Source organism: Phallusia mammillata, chromosome 3, assembly GCF_965637545.1.
Source record: "Phallusia mammillata chromosome 3, kaPhaMamm4.hap1.1, whole genome shotgun sequence".
Classification (NCBI taxonomy): domain Eukaryota; kingdom Metazoa; phylum Chordata; class Ascidiacea; order Phlebobranchia; family Ascidiidae; genus Phallusia; species Phallusia mammillata.
In genome coordinates, this window is record NC_137254.1 from 4,297,176 (window position 1) to 4,320,369 (window position 23,194).

Here is a 23,194-nt window from a genome sequence, read left to right on the forward strand (position 1 = left end):
GACGCACAAGAAACAAAATCAAAACATTGGCCACGTCATGTCACACTTTGACGCGCAATTTCCAGGATATGACGAAAAAACCTTCTCAAAATGAAGTGTATATATGGTATCGTACTTCCAACAGGCGCTCTTGTCAGATAAGCTGTACATTTTGCATGGTTTTTAGCTTGATTACTTAAATTTTGCGATTTTTAATTCAGACAATTAGTTCAAAAGCCACGCATCAATATATTAATAGCTACTAGAAACATATATTGATTGAATATTTTATAGATACATGCATGATATCTAAAAAACATACAGTTCTTCGTCCAATGAGAGTTTAATCTTTACATCCCTTAGCCACATTTATGACAGAAGCTTTTCCAAATAGTGAGAGAAGCTTTTTTAAATAGTAATAAGGTTAATACAATAAGGTGTATTACGAGTTCATCCATCTGCATTGGAAAGGGCCAACAATATTCTAAACCTATGGCAAATAAACGCAAAAGCATAGTTTTTAAAGTACATTTGGGCAAGCATTAGTTGCTACGAGGCTGGTTTCGTTCTGGTTGCAGCTGATTATCCGGGTTTCGACCCTCATCGCCATCTATTTGTGATGGTTCTTCTGCTGGGGTTCCATTAGGGTCGAAGTTGTCAAATGCAATTCGGGCTGAAATGATTGTTTGGTAACATCAAAAATAGTGTCCAACGACGACAGCAATAGTTTTTTTAACATAATCTACTTACATTGGTTTACAGGAAGCGGTGGTGGAGATGGAATGTTTGAATTAAATTCTCTCATCTTAATCTTGTTGAAAATCTGTACAGAATAATTTGAGCTTGACTTCGTGTCATAGATTTGTGACAGTTTTTAGTCAGTTTGTTTGCTCCTGCTAAATGTTAAAATTATTAACTGAGATTCAAAAACAGCGTTCAAACAAAGTTAATAGAATAGAGAATATTGAAGTTATGCGGTCTTCATCTATGATTAAAAATTGCTTTAAATTTTTTTTGTATATTTTTATATTTTTACTAAATACTGTTTTTTAATTATTATTCCTACTTGGTTTGCTGGCTGAAATGGTGGACAAGGCAGAACCTATAAAACAAAAAAGCAACAAAATTTCAAAAGAGTAGGTATATTACAATGACGTCCATCAGCCATAGTTTACAGCTTTCTGAAAGCCCCTAAAATGTATACAGGGCACCTATAATCCTGTTCAACATAGGTGCATACATTGTAGGTATTTGCTGATTTGTTCAACAATCGAGCACCAATTTTAGACCCACATCAAATCTTTTTCTATAATCCAAACTAAAACCCGAAAAAAATAAAGGTATACAACGATTAAATTAAAGTGCCGTTGTTGGAATTACATAAATGATTTTGGAAGTCGAGATGGCAAAAAGATAATAGAGTTAATACAATTATAGCAAACAAATCAATACATGAAAAGTAACTCTCCTAGAACTAATAATATAGAAACTTTTAATATACAGGTTTGCTAAGTTCCGGTATGTGGCACACTCAAACATGTTAAAAGCAGTTTGTGTAAAAAGTGCTGAGAGTTAAGATCACTCGGTTTAGTCTATGCTTCCATAATAATAATAACAATAAAGTCAAGTCAAAAACTCAGTTTTTTGTTAAATTTAGTCCCCAAATCTATTCTATTCTTACTGTAAATTTAAATAACCGCGCTCTTTACGTCATTTATCGGTATTTGTTAGTAGCTTTGAAATGAGCTTTTGGACTTTCTACTTATTTTTCTGTAATGATTAAACAATCATCAGTTTTGAAATCCAATTTTAAACTTTATTGATTTTTCTAACTGTGCTGAATACCACTGTCTTTGAAATGCCACATTTGCACTTTTACAAATAAGACATATTGTACAATACCCTGCATTACTACGATACTTTTTGTATCATATTGGTCATTAGGACAATTTTATTTATTTATTTTTAATTATCTAGTTTTTTTTGCACTTTTGAATATGAATGATGACATATTACAACAGTATGATTTGTTACTTAATGTGTTACTTTAGTTCGCTCGTTGTTATATATCACGTCGAAACGAGGTGTTATATCTTAAAAAGGATAAGCATATTTTTGAACAAAATTTTGTAATAAATGTTTTGATGTTAACCTGCGACGACTTTTGCAATCCAATTCGCGACTACTTTTCCAAATCCAAGTATTTCATAGTAGTGTAAAAGACTATTCCCCTGGGGGTTTGAAAAGACAACGAAATAAAAATAACTATCTAACCTGCATGGGTGTATGTTGTGTATCCTTTGGGATTTGATCCTCATTGCCATTCGATTGCTCCGGTGGGTCTGGGATTCCGTTTGGGTCAAATTTGTCAAATGCTATTCGATCTGATAAAAGTGACCCATTACATACACAAATTTTTGCAATGTTTATCGTTTTTAACCTTGGTTTGGTGGTGGTCGGTGAAAGGTAATGTCACATTCTTCGCATGTTATCTTGTCAGAAACCTGAAAAATAAAAAGTTAAGTTGTTTTTTCAATGACAACAGTGTGTTGTGTGTTTAGCGAAAAATAAAAACAAAAATACGTCACCTAATACATACCCCTCATCTTCAGTGGTTGGAACAATATTTTGGAAGCATTTTTAATGCAAACTATAAAACTATTCATTTACACATATAACTTTCGACAATATTTCTTTAGAAATCAAGTTATTACTGTCGGTACCTCTTTGCAACTGCAGAATGTACGGCCGATATCTCCAAAATGTTGTTAATTATAACCTAAGTCAGTTAAATGGGAATTAAATTTTGCAAAACATTTGCACTTACCGGTAGTTTGGTATTTCGCTGTTCATCCCACACCGAACTTTGTGGTTCTTTTTTCGACGTGTTGAATGACATTTGTTTATTTGCTAAAGTAATTAATTGTACTTTATTTTAGTGTATCAATTAGCTGCAGACATACAGGAGGGCATAGCTAGCATTAAAGTAATGATAAAGCGAGGGGACACATTAACAGGACTGTAATCAAATTCTATTTATGCTGCAGCTATTGGTTTAATTACAGATTCATAATTTTTTGTAAAATCAACACGGCCTTTGTAATCAGAGTATGACATAAAAAGAACTTTATTATTAAAAACGACTCAAGCTATGGGGTGACAACTTATTCAAATCATTGCTCAGCAAATTCTAAAACTGCTTTTAATAAGTTTGAAGCGTGCTTTTTGTTATATCCTAAATAATTTTTTGACATTATTATAAAACTATGCAATTTTACTTTGCTGAACAAATCATCGATTAAATAGTTTATTGACTTACAATTTTGGATGATTCAGCCACACGCTTTAACGATTTATTTTACAAAGTTTGAGCAACAGATGCATTCATTTTGACCACTCAACAGCAAAATTATTGTACAGCCATCACACACAACACAACTGTTTAATACACCACCTACAAAAAGCGATGGTACACACGAACATTACTGAATTGACACTGCTTACTAGAAGCCATAATAAATGACCTCAACAAAATAAATGAATATATCTAAACAAAATGGTTTAAATTACATCATTGCCATTCGAACCAACCTTCACAACTTAATTAATGTGCAAATTTACACGATTTAATAAAAACCTTTTTTAAAAGTTTACCGTACATAGATCCTTAGAATTCGTATAAACTTGCACTGTAAAGTTTTTCACAAATTATGTCAAAGAAACAATAACTGTACAGACTAACATTAACAGAAACGTCAAAGCATTGGATGCGTTATATCACACTTTTGTAACTAATTGGAAGTGACGTGGCAGAATCGTGAAAAGGAATACAGTGAGTGCAAGACGTTTTATCCAATCTTCGAGAAATGACACAAATACACATAAATTTTCACTTATAAAGCAAAAAGTTAGTTGTTTGTCTAAGTTGAAACCTACATATTTTTTCTAATATCTTAAAAGTCAAATATTAATGGTTTATTAAAAGCTGGTGATGCCACTTGTATACCTTTTGGTACTGGTACACCCCATGCATATGTTGGTGCACCTTAGGGTGCACCGTACACACCGGTTGAAGAGCACTGCTCTATAGCATGCGGTAAAAATAGGAATTGTGAGTTCTCAAAAACTCCAAGTTCTTGTGCACGTTTTAATTAGTGTCAATTAAGGTGTTTCATTAAAGATGACGCTACTCAAAGACAGGGACGCAGTTTGTGGGTAATGTCTGCAGTAATGAAGTACTGTTTGATTTATGGTAACAAAGTCGCGATGAACCAATACAAAAAACCTCAACTTTTAAAAACTTGCTTCATATTTCTAATAAGCTATCTCTTTGTATTGTTTAGCACCGTACATTGCTCCTTTTGCTGATCACCAAACGGTATAGCAGGGAGAAACAGAACCAATCCAATAACTGTACATCCATTTAAATAACAAGTAAAAAGTTTTCACAAATGTGTCTCAAAAGGTTTCACATACAATAAACAGTTGAGGGAATGAGTTCTGGGTAAACCACTTAACCCAGTTACAAGCACTCAGCATTGTAATAATAAAAAGATTCTGCCCAACCTTTAACTTTAATAAAAAGATCCCACCCTAACTATTAATGTATGCAGGCTGAACTCAGGTTAAAAAGTGGGCCGGGCTTTTCGCGAATTTTTGTTTTGGGTAGTCATAGGCGCCGAGTTTTACAAAAATGCAAAGTGGCGGACGTAATATATGACGTCACTAAATGTGACGTCACTAATGCGTGCAACAACAAGAGCTCAAAGCCTAACAAAGTTCCAATAAAATGCAACGTTCGTCAAAATCATTTATGAGAGAATGTTTAAAATAATATAAATTTGAAACACGTTGCTGAAGAGTTACCGTTGGTTTGGCAACGTTTAAAAGAAATGTTTGGTCACGATCTTTTTGCTTTGTACCAACTGATATAATTATTAATTACAACACATTCGCATTGTACACAATAATGATCATCCATTCACTGCCAAACAACTGTGTGTTTGATGTCATAAACAAGGCATTATCCCAAACGGGTTGCAGTTTGGAGGCACGTTTTGTTGTTTTTTCGCCAGCACCCTTGTTTAAATGCAAAATCGTTCTTGATTTTCTTCACATTTTACGATTTTTCGTACGATACTGCTATCAAACTAACCAAAATATTCACGATGGCCGTCACCGTGCTTTAAAAACGCAAGGTTACGGCGCCACCCCGCCACTGCCTACTCGGCGCCTATGTGGGTAGTAACTATCAAATTGATATATACTAAGTTTTGAATGTGATAAGGCATTAAATGGGAGGTGGTTTATGTAAAGAATAACAGCAAATTTTAAAAAATTATGCTTTATTACCCAATGTATTTGAAGGATTAAAGGTTCATGTTTCAATTTCAGTAATAAAACCAAAACGGTTAGAAGGTGAACGAAATAATTAAACACAGGTTCCATAATACAGTCGAACCACATGAGTTATGTATTACGCATTAAATCCAGTTGTTTTAAGCGGCATCGTTACCGCATAGGCGCCGAAACTGTATTGTTCCGGTTTGAGTCACCTGCATTGTGTTACGGGGCTGCGATAGTTTGCGCCGGCAATGTCTTAGTAGGCCACAGTGCATTATAGTGTGGATGAGGAAACCTGAAGCATAAAAAGCATTTTAGCTAAAATGTAGCATTATGATACTGGTATAGCTGAAACGATTTAAACAAAGCTTTTGCAACACTTGACTCGCAATTCAGTCACTGACCGATTGATTCAACTGTAAGAACTGGTATTGGACAAAGTTTGCTAAATACCGATAGATGGCACAAAGAGCATTTGTAAATTGTCAAGGAAGATTGTATGAAAACGCTGACGGTTTATGCGATTACAGTTGAGGTGAGGTTTTACAATGAAAATAATTTTAACCTGCAAACTTAGTTCTCGTGTTAAATTTAGCCCCTAACTCTATCCCAGACGATCTGTAGTTAAATAATTGTGCTCTTTACGCCATCTATCGGAACTTAAGAAACTTTATCTGTCGCAAGTTTATTAGTAGCTCTACCCACGTATACACCCTTGTATAGCAAACGATTTAAAGGTGTAAGTAAAAGAGGGGGTGGCCAGTCGTGGGGAGCCCTGCAAGCTAACCAACCGTGTTAGGTAAGGGGTGGGGCTTTGATCTTGCTCATTTCAATTTTAAACTTGGGCGCCAAAGGACTTGTGAGTTTTTTTGTATAATGACCAGGGAAAAAATGCTGTCTTGCCAAATAAAATTAAAAATCGTGCAAACTGCTGTAAACACTAAAACGTGTTCTGTAAAGCTTACTATTAAACTTTTACTATGAGTTTCAGTACATATAGATGGTTAAAATCTTAAATGGTACACTTTATATCAGACTGTTACTCCCAACAAACTCGAGTGGCGTTACAAAAAAACAGCAGCTGCAATGACGGGACTTGTGGATTAAAACAATGGGCACTGTGTGCAGCTTGCTTCCGCGGAGTTTGAAAAAAGAACGACGACTCACGTGAACAACGTAATACGCGTTTTAACCCAGTTAGATGTAGCGGCATCGGCACAGGATAAGCGTCGCAACTGTATTGATCCGGTTTGAATCACCTGCGTTGTGTTGCGGGGCTTGCGGTGTGTACGACTGTTTATTAGACCACAGTGTGTTATAATGTCGAAAAGGAAATTGGCGCATACGAAGAGTTGCAGCTGAGAGGTAGCATTATAAGACTTGTATTGCTAAAATGATTTAGGCAAAGTTGTTGCCACACTTGACTAAACAAGTTCAAATAAAACATGTTTAAATATAGAAAAGCAAAAATATGCGTACGTAGTATATGTGCAAATATATATAGTTGTAGGTTATATTGGCAGTAGTAACTTAGTATGTTTAATGATTTATATGTATTGTATATTAGCAGGTATAGTTGATGTATCAAACAGTTGTGTTTTGTCAAACAAAACGTCGAAAATGTCAATTTTGCTGGTAAAGTTTGCTCTTTTCGTGGGCCTAATGAGTTTATTGCATCGAGGTAAGTAAGTTTTGGCAACTATAGCAATAAAGCATAGCCATTCAAACAAATTTGTACTCGCGGCATATAAATTTACAAACTAAATATTGCAATTTATCAAATAAAACCATTGAACAATGTGTAAGTTTATTTCTAATGGTAAATCTCATGTTCAGTGTCGGACGGTCAGTGTCACGAAGCGGAAATAACTACAAGTTCGCTAGGAGTGAACATTTTACCTCAATGTACCACATATACTCGACGTGTCATCCACTCACTGGGGGCCACAAGAATGATTACTTATTTTGGAAGTGGAGAGCTAGCTGCAGACAACTTTTGTAAGGTAAAGTCTTATGAGTATAACCTTTAACTTCGGTACACAAAATGCTGTTGGTGCATTTCTTTTTAAACTGTATGGCGGACAGTTTGCACACTTTCGATCTTTCTACATCTTATTGCAAGCCGTTGATTATTATTTTTTCGATGTTTTAACCAGAAAAAACAAACAGTTTGTATGACACACGTGCGCATATAACACATTTATCTCGACTAGACGATTAAAGTAACGAACCAAAATCACTTCTTTTTAAATACTTTAACTCGATTTCTGGCTTGTTTCATATTGCCTGCTTGAAAAAAAAATTGTCGTAGACTTGATTTGGAGTTTTAATTGAAACAAAGTGGTTTTCGGAAAACGTTCGAAATTTGGTTTTGAACAAAACAGGCTGAAATTAGCCTTGACTTTTTACTCGGCCACATTTCTGTCGTATTTGTTTGACTTGGTTTAAACTGACGTGTTTTACACAATAGTTCGTTCAAGCTAAGAAGACTTAACGAAACAAATTGTCATGAATGTGTAAATTTTAACCTTTAGCCTCATTGTGTTTAACCTAGATTTACGAGGGACCCAACGAGGAAGGTACATTGGCTGGAACGTTGGAAGGTGGAGGTTTATCTTTTCCGGTTTTTATTGAAAGCTCTACTGTTTATATAGCTTGTGTCACAAACCTCACAACGGGAACAGTAAAAATCGTATTGCACGCTGGTAAGTCAAATTTAACACGTTTTCCAAAAAGGTTTCATTTTGTGCAATTCTGAAAAGTCACTTCGTGAACTTGGCCATCCTCTTAAGTTTATCAATTCGGAGTCAAGAGAATATGTTTATTGTGTGTTATTTTAAGGTTAATACAGGCAAAGACTTTCATTCTGTTAAGTCTCATCAGTGAAACGGGTGAACATTAAGGGTAGAGGTTTGCGCAGCCAGGCCAAACAAGTCTCATGTTTTTTGAGTAACAGTTTAAATACATGTGGTTAAGTAACTAAGTAACTGTTCAGGATTCACAGTTGTTTTTATCGGCTGTAATGTGTGCAGTTGAACTATCAAACAACTTACGCTTATTGTGCATCAGCACGAAAGCTCCTATGGAGTTTTACATTACTGTTTTCTATGTGTTTTAGCTACTTTGTGCGGAGAAGATGCTACCGGCCCGGTTTATAACTTACAGTCTCCAAACTTTCCGAGTAACTACCCAGCTACGTCTGGTTGTGTTTGGAGATTTCGCATGGAAAGCAGCACGTCCTTGGTGTTTCAATTCTCCACTTTTACCATCGAAAATAACTTTGACCTTTTATACGTAAGTGAGTGGTTATTTCTTTTTAAATTACATTGCAGAACCAAAACGGACCGAACCAGGTTTTAATCAAGCCTCAGTTTGTTCCGAGTTTGGATTTTTTTTCAAACATGTTTTATTGACACAAAAGCCGAACCTATTTTGAAATGCCTGGCTCCAAACAAAACTTTTATTTAAATCACAACTAAGATGAACATAAATTTATAACTGGGATCAGCCCTGAAGCGTCTATGCAGACCAGCCATCACGGCACACTCATTTTTAAATCACAATACGCCAGGCCCACCGGTCACCAAGCATTCACCACCATATGGCAAGGCGTAGGCTAGAAAAATCTAGCCTGCGGTGGGATTCGAACCCACGACAGGAGTCTTTCCGGGACTCGCGCTCTACCAACTGAGCTAAACAGGCCCAGTGGAGAATCCGCCGAAAGTCGAATCACAAGCACCGTTGCCTGCCTCGTATGCTGCACATGTCAGCTTCGTAGTAGGGGATCGCCAGATTGACCAGTATCAGTTAAGATGAACATAAATTCATAACTGGGATCAGCCCTGAAGCGTCTATGCAGACCAGCGATCGCGGCACACTCATATATAAATCACAGTACGCCAGGCCCATTGAAGGCGCTATACCGAATCAGCCGGTCACCAAGCATTCACCACCATATGGCAAGGCGTAGGCTAGAAAAATCTAGCCTGCGGTGGGATTCGAACCCACGACAGGAGTCTTTCCGGGACTCGCGCTCTACCAACTGAGCTACACAGGCCCAGTGGAGAATCCGCCGAAAGTCGAATCACAAGCACCGTTGCCTGCCTCGTATGCTGCACATGCCAGCTTCGTAGTAGGGGATCGCCAGATTGACCAGTATCAGTTAAGATGAACATAAATTCATAACTGGGATCAGCCCTGAAGCGTATATAGAATACATCGTTCAGACGTTTTAACAATCTCTGTTGTCATCATCAGTGGAGGTTGTCAATCAAGCTGTAGAACGCGGTATATAAAGCACTAAGAAAAAAAGGTAAATGCCAGGTGTGTGAAGTGACGTCACAGGCGATAACAGGGAACTGGCGTTTAGAACGGTGACGTAGAAAAAAGATAAGAACCGAAGAAATAGGTCAGGTGTTGAACAGACGCAAGGGCGTGGAAACTGTGTCGATGTTGAGCTCGGAGTCATGCTTTTTGAATAGAAAGCGATTCGAGAAACAACAGTTTTACGCGGTCTTGGCTCGTCAAAATTAACTTTATGTGTGGGATTCAAAAAAATGTGCCGACACACTTCTGATTTTTGGTCCATGCGATGTTCTTAGAGTCCTACAGCCAGATTTTGTCGCGTTTCCCCAATATATGAAGCGCCGCAGTTGCAAACCAACCGGCAAACAACGTTAGTTCTCTCGATATGTTCCTGGTGCTTTTTTATAGGAAAATACTGTGAAAGTTTGTTCGTTTCATGGATAAGACGCAAGCGGATGTTGGCCCTGGTTCGACAAATATAACGCTCCAATTTCCTATTGACTCTCACATCACAGATCGCCATTTTACCAACAGCATTTTTGCTTTGATTTTCTAACTAAACCACTCAAAGAAATCCATTTTACCGTTGCCTAAAAATCTAGAAAAAAATTGTTATTCTTTCACTCGTAGATAGAGATTATTTTGAGTGCAATCAAGTCCTGACTGTTGTTTATTTAGTATTTTTTCCCAATGGTTACTAAGCCGCTAACAAACTCTCCAGGCACTCGAAACCCAGTCAGAGCGGTTATTACACCCAAATTTCTGTGAAAAACAGTTTTATTCCATTGACCAACCCCAGACATGTTTTTGCGGCGTCATAACTTCCCTTTTTTCTCCCGCGCCTTATGCACCCCCGATTTAAACCAGGGTTTTTCCACTAGATCAATGGAGCGAAATTTTTTTCAGTTTAAAGACGACCAAGGAAATGTAGAAAGATTGACTGGACATTATGGTGGAGGATTGAATCACACAGTTACTGCGACAAATCTTACTCTTATCTTTATCAGCGACGTTTCCGGTACTCAGCAGGGATTTAATGCGACGGTCAACCTTCCCTCAGGTTAGTGCTATTTGGTTTTAGAAAGCAAAAGACAAAAAACAAATCGGACAATGAATGTTTTAGGTACATTTTCAAAGGTTGATACTGATGGAAAAAAATTAAACTTTCCGAATTACCCGTAAAGTAAATGAGATTATATTAAATTGATTTGCACCATATCATGTTCATTATTTGTCATTTTGTCAATTCAGTGGCATCGAGCTGTAATTTTTTAGGTTGTGAAAAAGGGAAAACAAAACCCATTAGGTTCTTCTTGTAGAAAACTACAAAAATAGTTTTGAAACGCAAGTTTAGTGAAATGGGCTGAAGCAAAATTTTATCTATGCAATGCGGAAATGCAGATAATTTAATCAATCTTGTTATTTGGTTCAAAAACTTTATCTATCCAATGCAGCAAGGTGCCTGTTATTTAGTTCAAAAGGGGTAACCGAACTAAAAGTAATGTAATGTTTTTTGCAGGAACGGAACAATCAATGAGCGTGTGCCAGACTGAAAGTTTGACCATCCCGTAAGTTCTTCTTTTTTTTCTTTTTGATTGATGTAACATTAATAAACCTTAAGAGATTAGTAATGATTGGGTTACTTTAGATATTTGATTTTTGGCATAGTGTTTTTAGACATCGCACAAAAACTTCGATTGTACAAATAAAATATAAGCTTTAAAGGTATAAAGAAGGAAGAATTGGATTCAAAGTTTCCAACCAAATAGTTCAAAAACCAGTTACGTTACGCATTGAGCAAAACGCAAACGTATCAAGTATACTGTCACCGCTATAGTTGCTATTCGCAGGGTAACAGCTGATGAACAGACCACATTAGACTATGAACTCGGTGACACACTCTACATCGCATTGGACAGGGAAACTCCCCTTTCTCTACTTAATGACAACTGCAAGGTCACGGGGGCAGACCCGGTGTTTGTGTTTGACATTGGTCAGTGTGAAGGTGCCTACAAGGTAACATACGATTATTTTATATATTGACGCTGCATAAACTGATTAACAACGCTCAGGCAAATCATCGGTTACTTATTTAAACAATGAAAAAACATAGTTAGCAAAGATGAATGGTATTTGAATTTAACGCGCCATAACATTGTTTGGTTTTGTAAATTTTTTTGCGTTTTTACTGTGAATGATTACGTACATTTTTTGTATTAACAGAATGAGAACGATATGGTGTCAGTGTCGTTCCTGATCTGGAGATTCCTAGCTCCGTCTACTGCCGTGATCCAACGCGACGTGCAAAACAAGCTCAATGTGACTTGTCTATTTGAAGCCGATCAACTTCTCACGTCATCCAACGTCCAACCTCAAGCTGGGTAAGGCGACAACAAAGGCACATGCCAGATGTTACTTGGCACACGACATCAGTTGGTAATTATTTCATTGTGCAATGTTAGTTTTATCATCACTAGTACTGGCCAAACATTATGAAAAGTAACCAATAAAAACAAGAAAATGAAACTATAGTTCTAAATCCCTATAGAAATATGTTTAATTATCTTCGAAATAACAATGTACAGATCCGTTGAAATTTCGGCCGAGAATACAGGAAACTTTGACGTCGCTCTAAATCTTTTTACAAACGAACATTTCAACGAAAGCTTGCCTGGGGAAGTCACTGTGCCCAACTACATTTTTGCTGAAGTTACACTTGAAGAAATTTCTCCAAGCAACGATGACTTCATTGTCCAGGTAAAAAGTAAAACAAACTTATTGGAGCAAAATGGATAACAAACTCACATGATACACTTGTGTTTTTAGTTAAACAGAATTGTGTTACCTGTAGTCATTGTTTTGCTTTGTATGCAACATAGTTGAGATCTGACCCGAAATTCAAGCCTGAACCCGAATCGTTTTGAATAAGCCGGTTAAGGCCCAAAAGTTTGTTTGACAGACATATCCATCAAAGCCTGCAAAAGTACAGAATATGTAATTACAATGGTTACGGTCATACAATGTGAAGTCAGGTCCGAATTAACCCAGTTGGTAAAAAATAACATCCGAATCGACCCAAAATGTCCGGTCCGTACTCTGGTGTGTAACTTGGTTTTGTATTTTAAACATAACTCCATCTTTAAGCCTTCCTTTAAATAAAAATTTTGAAACCTATCTAAAACAAACCTTATTCCGTGATTTAATATTGAACATCCAAACAATTTTTAATATACTGTTCATATGAATTTGGTACACTGTTTGTGCACAGCTTGAAGAATGTTGGGCGACACGAGTTGAAAACGCCAGTGGTTTGCCGAACTACCCTGTTGTAGCAAGCGGGTAAGCAGTAGTTGTGTTTGACATGCTCTTGCTTTTCGAACGGTGCATTCTATTTCAACTTTTTTTTTCCACGGGGTTCGAACCCAGGACTCTCCCGGGGACGAATCCCGATCAGGTTTTTTATGTCTGTATATGGGTCAGGCGCGCCAGACCGTTCGGCCAAGTTCCTGCCCTATTTCAACTTGCTTGCATTGATGTGAATATTATTAGATGCATTGCGCCACCCAGTGGAGGCGAGGCAGCCGATGCAAAGATGTTAGTGCGGAATTACAAATCCAACTTTGCGACGTTCAAGCTGATGAGCTTTGTGTGGACAAACTTTACCGACGCAGAACAATTTATCTACATCCACTGCGACGTGACCATCTGTCAAAACTCAACTGGACAATGTCCTGGACAGGTGAGTTGAGTTTGTTTGTTGTGTTATGCTCATAATAAGTACTTCGTCCAGCTGCTTACATCATTGCAAGTAAAGTGGATTATATTTGATTTACTTATTTGTCAATAAGTTTGCTTTAATTGAAATTAACATAGAAAAAACAAGATGTTTGAGTTTTTTCAGATTACATTTAGCTGCTTTATTTATCCTTAATAATACTTATAAACATCAAAAAAAATTATAAATATTATACTGATTTGCAGATGTGTGGTGGGAAAAAAAGACGATCTGTTGACAACAATGGACGCAGCCATCGAGTTTCTGCAGGGCCAGTGCACATCTTACAAACTACCAAGTATTTGCTTATGCAAGGTACCAACACAATAATTAAACTCTTCTACATATTAACTTAGTTCAGGACAAATTACTGCAGTTGCCTATGTTTCAAGTTATCAAATTGTTGTATTTATCAAGTAAAACCATTGGGGACATATTTACTTAAGCTATATTAGGCCTCAATTATTAAATATTTCTCCTGTTTCTATGACAGTGAATTTGTTTGTTTGTTTTAATTTCATCCTCGATGGGCCGGCAACGCCTAAATGCGTTAACTAACAGTCATTAGAACTCACAAACTATTGAACACAAGTCGGTTGTACTAAACCACTCGGCCAACTTGGCTAACTTATGCATCGCTTTTTTGAAGTTTTATATAGGAAACATTCTCGGCCTTGAGTTGACCAGAAAACAAAAAAGTTACTTTAAAAACGAAATACTTAGTACTGAATAATGGTATGCGATGGCTTCGAATCCCACCATCAACTGAATGTTTAATCTACGACTTCTGGTCGCACTGAAATGCATTGATAATCAGCTTGATTCGGCATTAAGTTTCTTGGTCTCGTTCGATGTATACATAAGAATAGTATTATTTTTAGTCTGCATGAAGTGTTAAGCTCTAGTTCCCGTAACAAATGCTTTCCATGCACATATGTTTAGCTAAGTTAAACCTTCTTTTTCTGCAGACACTCTAGGAGACAGAAATGAAGCTAATGAAGCAGCTTATAACATCTTCCAACTTGGGATGTTTGTTCTTCTGACTGCTGTAATTTTTGCGGCCGGTTACCTCGTATGGGGCATAATTGCCCAAAATCCAAAATCTAAACAAACTGGTCTATAGATAACATTTCGCAATAACTTTTCACAGATAACATTGTACTGTTTCTGACGACATAAAAACTCTTAAAATTTTCCCCCAAACAACAACTAAACTTAGATTTCAAACTAGAGGGTTCAAAGCTAGTCATTACAGTACATGGAATATTTACTGCTTATATTTACTATTGTTGTCTGAAAAAATACCTTGTCGAAGTGTTTATGTTTCTATGACTGAAAAACAATATAATCGGATGCAATTGATACTGTGTGCGTATTGGTTATATGGCCACCAAAGTCACATTTTTGCTTTTAACGTTTCAATTAGCCATTTTAGAGTAGCATGTATCTCTTAATTAAATTGTGAGAGGAACTACTACGAAGTTTGTAACATTATGAGCAAATTGCTGTTTTTTTAATAGTTGCTACATTTGCATGATTCATAGGAACCACTAAGTAAAACTAGAATGGAAGTTTAGAAATGGCAGTCACAGCCAGAATAAAGTTTTATGGTCAAAACATTTACTGGTTAAGTATTAAACAAGTTTTTGGATGTCGAGAGGAAATAATCTTAACAAGCTTATTTGTGGTGGATTTGGTTTGCAAGTTGGGATTGTTTCTTATGGTGACTGAATACGATTTTATTTTTAACTTAATGCCTCCACCTAGTGTATTGATTGTTTCCAACGTTACATTTAGTTTCGGATACAAACCAACCTACGACAAACATGTATAATCTGTTGAATCAAATCTTCACAAACAAATACACATTTTACATATTTATGTTTTAAAGAAAATCCATGAGTTTCGTTGCTCTATTAGTCTGGTATTTTAACGGTTTAGATTTCGTTGGTCTTATCTATTTTAACATTTTTATTCATTAAATGTTTTGACCAGTGGAAACACATATGTTTATATTTAACTGTAATTGTTTAATAATTTGGATTTCACCTTATTTTTTATTATGGCACCTTTAAAACGTACCGCTAGTTTGCCATATTTATTAACTACTGTCACGCACCAATGATTTTGACATCGACGAGTCGCGCCTGCACATTTGTAATTGTCCGGTGAGGTCATGTGAGTTTTGTGCTGCCATGTTTCGTGCTATATTTAGGGTAGTTCTTGCCTGGGCCTTATGGTGTTTAGAGCGTTCGCGTTGTAGCTGCAAAACATGGCGGTGTTGTGTTGCAACTTATTGAAACTTTGAAGATAGTCAACGTCCTTTCAGTTTTATATTTATTATTTGTATTAAACTTACATTAGTTGTTCAGTGTGAACATTACACCTTTGTCTTTAGCAGTCAGCCGTCAGTGCAGGAGAAATCTATTAAGTTAAAGGCGGTGATCCGCTATAATAGTGGATAGGGTTGGGTAAGCTTACTCTGTTCAGTCAAAGTTAACCACCTCGCCTTTCCCTCAAATCCTAGGCCAAATCCGGGTTCACCTAACTAATTTCGGTTACAATTATACCGATTTTTAATATTTTTACCTGAATCAAATGGTGTGTCGGTGGCGTTGTAAATGACCAAAATGTTTGCTTGTGCTGGGAAAGTCTCTGGCATGTTCGACCGAACGTCAATTCACCAGTTTGATTGCTTCCTCTTGTATTTGAGCTGTAACTGTGTCGTCATTGGCGTCGCTTTGCAAGTAGGCGCTTGATAAATAAATGTGAGGCAATATTGAGAAGTTTCAGGTTTCCAACCGGAGTGCCGCTATACCCTAATGCAGGGGTTCCCAACCTTTTTACGATCTCATACCAAATGGACGCTCTCTACTGCCACGCGTACCACTTCCTGCAGAACAACTAATTGGCTCGACATATATTTAATTGAGAAGAAGAATATTGGCCTACTAAACACTAAAGCACCACAACCAAATTTAACGAGATTTTTGTGTTTGTTTACTGTCTACCAATTGGTCGATGCGCGGTGTAAATTTGCTAACAGCGCATCGAAAGTCATTTCCGGGCGCACCCAGTTTTTGTGAAAAAAACGGAAGCTACTGGCGTACCACCTGAAAAACCTTCGCGTACCACAGGTTGGGAACCCCTGCCCTAATGTGACATGTTTGTTGCAGATTTCAGGTACTTAGTGATATTGCTGTTAATTATATCTCCAAAGTAAAAATGTCAAGTCGACTATTAAAAGCGGCACTTTTTGTGAGCGCTCTGAGTATGCTCCTCCGAGGTTAGTGACTTTATTGATTTTTGTTGTGATTTCAACTTAAGTGGTATGCATGATAAGTCAAATTCTGGCAGTACGACAACATTAAGCTTTGCTGTGCGTTTTTCTGGAGGACCACGAGTACAAGCTCAGTAGAAACGACCAAAACAGTGGTCGGCAACCGCCGGTACGCGACGAGTTCGTTATCAGGCTGTATAATCTTTAAGGTTTTTAATGGTCTAAAACATTTTGTCCATGTATCCCGGGGAATACAAACTAATTTAGGTTTTTTCATTGCCAAATATTTGTAGTTTCCGGTCCGCGATAAAACTTTAGTTTCAAAAACGGTCTGCAGTAGAAAAAAGGTTGCCGACACCTGCTCCAAAAGACATTAATGTTGTGTTGCAAATATCACGGATGTTATATAAAGGGAGCTATGGGTCCCGAGGGTTACTTAAAGGGGTAATCGATCTATAAAAGGCTGGGAATCACTGTTCTAGTATTGAGAAATCAGAGAGAGTAACACGAGGACAAAAATTCAGGCCCCACATTGATTAGATATAGTTTAGTATTTAAAAAAATATTTTCTACTTTAGTATTAATGCGACATCTTTAGGCGAGCATTCTTCTTGGCTAATACGTTTATATCAAGGGAAATATTGGTTGTGGCCAGGAGAAGTCCTGCAAAGCATCGTTTTCAACTTGATATAGATTTTCGTTTTTTTTAGTATCCTATAATGCCGCTTTTCGTATTTTTTGCAGCTGAAACTGCTTCCTAGCATAATAAACAGAGTGGCAATATCCATCGTTGCGCCTTTTTTAATTTTTATGTATTTTAGTTGTACACCAACCAAGTAACATCCCACAAACCCTTTATGTCATACAACAATACCTGGTCATACGGCACAAGGGGAGACTGTCCGTTATATTGTCGAACATTCAAAGATATATTTTCGTAAATTGAAAACTTTGGAATATGTAGGCTTAAACAAGTAAATTGGGCGAAAATACGCCATGGTGGCGAACAGGCTTGTATGAGAGCTAAAGCTTGTTAAACAGCATGTTATACTGTTTTACTTAAAATGGTGCTTGTATCATTTAGTTTCCGACACACTGTGTGCAGTGGAGAATGTAAGCGGTGCTTATTATTATACAACAATTGCCCCTAACTGTAACACATGGGCCCTACGATTTGTTTCAACTGGAGATTCTTCTCGGTTAATTGCACATTTCCGTTTGGGACAGCTTGCTGCAAACAACTTTTGCAAGGTAAAACTTTACGAATTTTGTCCTTGAAATGAGCTCAATTCGAAATTCGTCCGTTCGTTTCCGCGTAGGTTCGAATTTCATTTCTTTCAGTTAGATTTTAAATACTTTCCTAACCTTATGCGCAAATCGTGAACAAAAAACATCTAGATTTACGAGGGATCCGACGACCAAGGTAAATTAGCTGGAACGTTGGAAGGTGGAGGCTTATCTTTTCCAGTTATCGTTGAAAGTTCGTCTGCTTATATATCTTGTGTCACAGACCTCACATCGGAATCTGTGTCGTTTCGTCTACAACCATGTAAGTCAGGCTTACGATTCATTTAAAACCGAAACTTAAAGCATATATTGTAGATGAAACATGTTTTCGGGTCGATATCAGGAACAAATAAAATGATGTCAAATCTATTATTTTGCAGACATTGAAAAAGAAAAATAATTTGCAAACATAGTTTTAATGTAAAAAAATCGCGGTTTATGAGCACTTTTTAAACAGTGGTGATATTCCATTGCTTATCGGATCGACAACTACACATAAGTCACAGAAAATCGACAACACGATGGTCAAAACAATTGCTTGGAACTATTTTACCAGCTGCGTTGTCTCAAGCTAAACGTTTTGTGCTGTTTAGTTACGTCGTGCGGGGAAGATGTTGCTGATATACCGTACAATCTACTATCTCCGATGTTTCCTGGTAACTATCCCAACTATGCTGGTTGTATTTGGAGACTTCAAATGAATAGCAGCACAACCTTATTGTTCCAATTTTCCTCATTTGACACTGAAACCAACTACGACATTCTATACGTAAGTGTCTTAACTTATAATATAACCTAAAAATCCAGGAGATATTGACAACGCAAATAATCGAGTGGAAACGGTTTGTTATCTGTAGGACATTTCCTGCCGCACGCACTGAAAGTAATACATGATTAAGTTTTTTTTTCAAATGTATTTTAGAGTAACATATTTATTATAAACTGATTTTGCAGTGCGAAAAAGTTCACTTCTAATATTGAGGAAAGCAATAAATTAGTTTAAAGTGAAATCCGATTTTTGTTAAGCGCCTAACTAAATGATAAAAAACTTGCGGCTTTAAGAAGGTATGCGGCCTTTTATGACAAAAAGTGCGCCCCCCTGCGGCATAATGTTAACATTTCTGAACATACGAAAAATAACTAAATGGAGTATTGTTTTCAGTTCAAGAACGAAGAGGGTAATGTGGACAGATTTTCTGGGACGCTTGGGTCATCTGATTACACGATGACAGCAACAAATCTTACTATTGTGTTTGTTAGCGATGAGAGCGAGTCGAGCACCGGATTTAATGCGACAGTAGATGAGGCAAATCTGCTTTCAGGCACAAAATTTCGAGATGCAAATGACAAAATACACTGGGTTGTCCCACGGGCTATTTTGACACCTAGTTCATATTTTTGCTGTGACATTTTATGTGATAGAAATACGGGGTAAACCTAATGCAGTAAATTATTGTCACAATATACAGGCAATGAATGTTTTAAATTAACAAATTAATTTTAATGTGCAGAAGTAAATTTAATCCACAGTATAGTGCTCGAACTTCGATATGTTGGTTGAAAAATACTTTATTTATACAGACGAAACACAACCATCAGTTGAATGTAAGACTGAAAATTTGATCATCAGGTAAGTTAATATTTTCTTTTCAAATATTTTGTGAAAATTATTGATAATTGTTGAAAGTCTGTAATGACCAGAAAATTATTGAAAGAACTATAATATTTTAAGTATTTTGTAGCGCTCCTAGTTTTTGTCATAGGCTTGCAACGCCTTGTAGTTGTATTTATTGAGACATCTTTTACCTATCAGTTTACAATGGGGCTTCTAATAGGATGCCGCGATAAAAACAGCAACATAGTATTATCGCTGGGAAAATAAATCAAAAGAACAGGTTTCCTAGACTTTTTTAATGTACAAAAACGTAACAGTCTAATATTCGCAGGGTAACAACTTATCAACAGAACACATTAGATTACGAACTCGGCGACACGCTTTACATCTCATTGGACAGGGAAACCTCCCTTTCTCAGCTCAATGACAACTGCAAGGTCACGGGGTCAAACCCGGTATTTGCGTTTGACATTGGTCAATGCGAAGGTGTTTTTAAGGTACAATTGGATTTTTGTTCCAAAAACATAGATAATTAAAAAAAAAACAATGGCTATTAGAACCAATTAACATTGCATAGTTAATGATAATGATAAGTGTGATAATCATTTGACTGCTGCATAATGAAAAGCTGCCAGTTTCGAAATACGATGTAATTCTCGTGCTTTTTTACAGAATGAGAACGATACGGTGTCGGTGTCTTTCCTGATCTGGAGATACCTAGCTCCATTCCCTGCTGTGATACAACGCGACGTTCAAAACAAACTCAATGTGACTTGTCTATTTGAAGCGGATCTACTGATCTCGTCATCCAAAATTCATACACAATTTGGGTAAAGAGACGTAAAACAAACAATTGTACAACAGCTATTGATTGGCACACACACACATATGCAAGACTCACAGTAGTGGTCATAACACGTAAAGTCTTTTGTTGACATCACTTTGAAACAAACTTACACAAGGAAAAAAGAAATGTTGCACATGTCACAATACATCCAACCAACGACACCATACTTAGCATACAGCAGGGCTATTCAAACTTTCTTGCTCTGCGACCCCATTTTGAAACAGAAATTGCTACGCGACCCTTTGATGGGTTTCGCCCAGGCGTGCGCAACCTTTTTGCTATGACGGCCGCATCACAGATCTTAATTTCACCAGCGGCCGCTTGTAGCCAGCTTGCTTGTGTTTTAAAATTACTGATGAAAAGAAATATTTTTATATGATATATAATGGCGCCTAGAAAGCCTGAATTAATTTTAACTTTGAAAATCAAAAGCAGTTTGAAAATCAAAAGTATTTGGCAAAGGAATGTTTGTAAACAATAAATGTACGCACGTATACCATTTATTGTGACTGACATGATAACGCAAACTGTTTCGCGACCCCAAAAATTTATGTCCCACAGTTTGAGAAGCCCTGGCATACAGCAGATAACACACAATAGAACACTTCATTGTGCCTATTGCACAAGACACCTGGCACGCATGACACATTTGACATCAAATACGGTAAAATTATACCACCCCTGCCACATGTCACAAGACATGCCAACAGCACCTGTCGCTATGTATGACACCCATTACAGTTTGTCTGTTCTTACCTTTGTCGGAACTTAAAATCTTTACAAGATTGCTTAATTCTTCTCAGACAATGCCAAAATTTTGTGTGGAGTATATTTGCACGTCTGTAAAGGCATGAGTTTCAGTGACTTTCGTTACTTAGATTAAAAAACCCTCGCGTGCATCCGAGGGCGTTAAAACAGTGGGGTGTATGCCATTCCCTTTCCGTTTTTATTAATCACAATCATTTAACGTATTTCAGATCTACCAAAATTTTTGCGAAGAAAACAGGAACTTTGGATGTCGCCCTAAATCTATTTAGCAACGAATATTTTACCCAAAGCTTGCCCGGAGAAGTAACTGTGCCCAACTACATTTTTGCTAAACTTAATCTTGATGAGATTTCCGCAAGCAATGATGACTTTATTGTCCAGGTGAATTGAAAACAAAATGCTTTTATGGCAAGAAAACATTGCATTTACTAGTTTAGTTTTTAATAGTTCTGGCATCGTTGCTCTGGTTTGTAAATTGAACTCTTAAAGTGGAATACCTTTCTTACAGCTGGGAACATGTTGAGCGACACGCAGTGGAAAATCCAATAGTTTGCCGAATTACCAAATTGTACAAAGCGGGTAAGATCTGCTTGAATTACCTCAACATTTTTTTCTGGTTTGGGAGGTTATTTCTTTAATGAATAATTTTCCACCCGTGTTTCATTCATTGGAATCGAAATTTTTAGATGCGTAGCGCCACACAGTGGAGGGGAGGCTGCCGAAACGTTGATGCGCAATTACCAATCCAACTTTGCAACTTTCAAGCTGATGAGCTTTGTGTGGACAACTTTTTCTGACGCAGAACAATATATCTACATCCACTGCGACGTGACCGTCTGCCATAATTCAACTGGACAATGCCCTGGACAGGTGACTTGATTAGAGTAGATTTTGGACTTGCAACAGAGAATAAAGTTTAGCAAAATAGTGTTGGTCGAAAAAAAAGCTCAAGGAAAATGATATGTTTTTTTCAGAACAAAATTCCTGGGTATTGCTCTAAAACAATCGAGACAGTATGTCTCTAAATAACTTAAGAATTTCTTTGGCGTTTATGTCCAGTTGTAGCATTAAAAATATTAGGGTGGAATGGCTTCATATTCTGTTGCTTCCATACCAAAGTTTTCTAGGTTCGCTTGCCAATACGGTATATTTCCTGTCACCAGTTGATTTTATGTGGCTAATCAGCAAAAAGGCTGAATGGTCCGGCGCGCCTGAATCATAACATAACCTTGATAGGAATTCGACCCCCATCCACCTATATTTTATTTTTATCCGAACCACAATAAAAATACGAGGTTTACTGTGTGTAGCTTACATACAAACTTAAAAGTAATTTTAACCCATTTATTTGGTTGGAGTGCGAGCAACGGTAATTATTCCGCCACAGGCTACGCTGTCCTATGTTGAAATCGCTAGGGAGACTGGCCCTTAATCGGCCTGGAGAACTATGATGTAAATATATGTGTGCCGGGATGGGCTTAATTCTGTATGACGCCTTTGATAAAACTGGTGTACAATGAAATATCAATATTTGTATGATTCTTTTTGCAGTCTTGTTCTGGTAAGAAACGGCGATCTGTTGAAAACAATCGTCGCAATCAACTGCTTTCTGCAGGGCCAGTGCACATCATTCAAGGTACCGCTTTCCTACTTGGTAAGACAATGATAAAAATTTAATTTCTATTCTAGATAATATTGCTGATACACGTGCTTTTGCTAAACAAATTTGTAGTTCTAGCAAGCAAGTCGCACCTCTTGGGGCATAATAACACAGGTTTTCGAAATATTTTCTCGGTTTAATATACTGTGTCTTGGTGATTGATTAGTTAGATGTATATGTGATTAACTTGACTGGTAACATTACCAACCGCACCTTTTATTCGATTTCCATAAGTTGTTTTAAAAATAAGACTGTAACTAGCATTAAAGGACACATATAAAAGGCAAATAAAATAAATAATTGTCACAAAATATATTTCATGAGTTCGAATCCCA

The 23,194-nt window shown here is 37.0% G+C and overlaps 4 protein-coding genes and 1 non-coding gene across 5 annotated transcripts; 3 read left to right on the plus strand and 2 right to left on the minus strand.

The window, feature by feature from the left end:
• Nucleotides 1-303: 303 nt before the first annotated feature.
• Nucleotides 304-2,878, minus strand: LOC145219280 (uncharacterized). Its single transcript, XM_080086662.1, has 6 exons — nucleotides 2,807-2,878; nucleotides 2,420-2,483; nucleotides 2,254-2,363; nucleotides 1,046-1,081; nucleotides 730-802; nucleotides 304-652 (listed from the first exon to the last, which is right to left on the minus strand). The coding sequence occupies exons 1-6, from the start codon at nucleotides 2,876-2,878 to the stop codon at nucleotides 522-524; spliced, it is 486 nt and encodes a 161-aa protein (XP_079942788.1). The 3' UTR covers nucleotides 304-521.
• Nucleotides 2,879-6,869: 3,991 nt separating this feature from the next.
• LOC145218827 (scavenger receptor cysteine-rich domain-containing protein DMBT1-like) lies at nucleotides 6,870-14,764 on the plus strand. The gene is made up of 13 exons (XM_080086234.1): nucleotides 6,870-7,003; nucleotides 7,159-7,325; nucleotides 7,877-8,027; nucleotides 8,441-8,616; nucleotides 10,534-10,687; nucleotides 11,147-11,195; nucleotides 11,478-11,643; nucleotides 11,851-12,008; nucleotides 12,213-12,384; nucleotides 12,896-12,966; nucleotides 13,177-13,366; nucleotides 13,609-13,717; nucleotides 14,371-14,764. Exons 1-13 carry the CDS (start codon nucleotides 6,874-6,876, stop codon nucleotides 14,523-14,525), a joined length of 1,848 nt encoding a protein of 615 aa, XP_079942360.1. The 5' UTR covers nucleotides 6,870-6,873; the 3' UTR covers nucleotides 14,526-14,764.
• Nucleotides 9,306-9,379, minus strand: Trnas-gga (transfer RNA serine (anticodon GGA)). The gene has a single exon. It is a non-coding gene; the product is annotated as a tRNA-Ser (tRNA).
• A 3,197-nt stretch (nucleotides 14,765-17,961) lies between the features above and the next one.
• On the plus strand, nucleotides 17,962-19,404 carry LOC145219282 (tolloid-like protein 2). Its single transcript, XM_080086664.1, has 4 exons — nucleotides 17,962-17,997; nucleotides 18,081-18,231; nucleotides 18,563-18,738; nucleotides 19,132-19,404. The coding sequence occupies exons 1-4, from the start codon at nucleotides 17,962-17,964 to the stop codon at nucleotides 19,402-19,404; spliced, it is 636 nt and encodes a 211-aa protein (XP_079942790.1).
• A 115-nt stretch (nucleotides 19,405-19,519) lies between these two features.
• LOC145219283 (uncharacterized) lies at nucleotides 19,520-21,589 on the plus strand. The gene is made up of 4 exons (XM_080086665.1): nucleotides 19,520-19,599; nucleotides 19,916-20,081; nucleotides 20,257-20,414; nucleotides 21,409-21,589. Exons 1-4 carry the CDS (start codon nucleotides 19,520-19,522, stop codon nucleotides 21,587-21,589), a joined length of 585 nt encoding a protein of 194 aa, XP_079942791.1.
• Nucleotides 21,590-23,194: the final 1,605 nt, after the last annotated feature.

Coding starts and splice junctions, on each gene's coding strand:
- LOC145219280 (XM_080086662.1), bottom strand. CDS start 2,878: ATGTCATTCAACACGTCGAAAAAAGAACCACAAAGTTCGGTGTGGGAT. Junction 803..1,045: donor CATTTCAGCCAGCAAACCAA/GTAGGAATAATA, acceptor TATTCTGTACAG/ATTTTCAACAAGATTAAGAT. Junction 653..729: donor ACCGCTTCCTGTAAACCAAT/GTAAGTAGATTA, acceptor CAATCATTTCAG/CCCGAATTGCATTTGACAAC.
- LOC145218827 (XM_080086234.1), top strand. CDS start 6,874: ATGTATTGTATATTAGCAGGTATAGTTGATGTATCAAACAGTTGTGTT. Junction 8,028..8,440: donor AAAAATCGTATTGCACGCTG/GTAAGTCAAATT, acceptor TATGTGTTTTAG/CTACTTTGTGCGGAGAAGAT. Junction 12,967..13,176: donor TACCCTGTTGTAGCAAGCGG/GTAAGCAGTAGT, acceptor GAATATTATTAG/ATGCATTGCGCCACCCAGTG.
- LOC145219282 (XM_080086664.1), top strand. CDS start 17,962: ATGAGCTCAATTCGAAATTCGTCCGTTCGTTTCCGC. Junction 18,232..18,562: donor GTCGTTTCGTCTACAACCAT/GTAAGTCAGGCT, acceptor TGTGCTGTTTAG/TTACGTCGTGCGGGGAAGAT. Junction 18,739..19,131: donor CCAACTACGACATTCTATAC/GTAAGTGTCTTA, acceptor TATTGTTTTCAG/TTCAAGAACGAAGAGGGTAA.
- LOC145219283 (XM_080086665.1), top strand. CDS start 19,520: ATGTTGGTTGAAAAATACTTTATTTATACAGACGAAACACAACCATCA. Junction 19,600..19,915: donor ACTGAAAATTTGATCATCAG/GTAAGTTAATAT, acceptor TAATATTCGCAG/GGTAACAACTTATCAACAGA. Junction 20,415..21,408: donor AAAATTCATACACAATTTGG/GTAAAGAGACGT, acceptor AACGTATTTCAG/ATCTACCAAAATTTTTGCGA.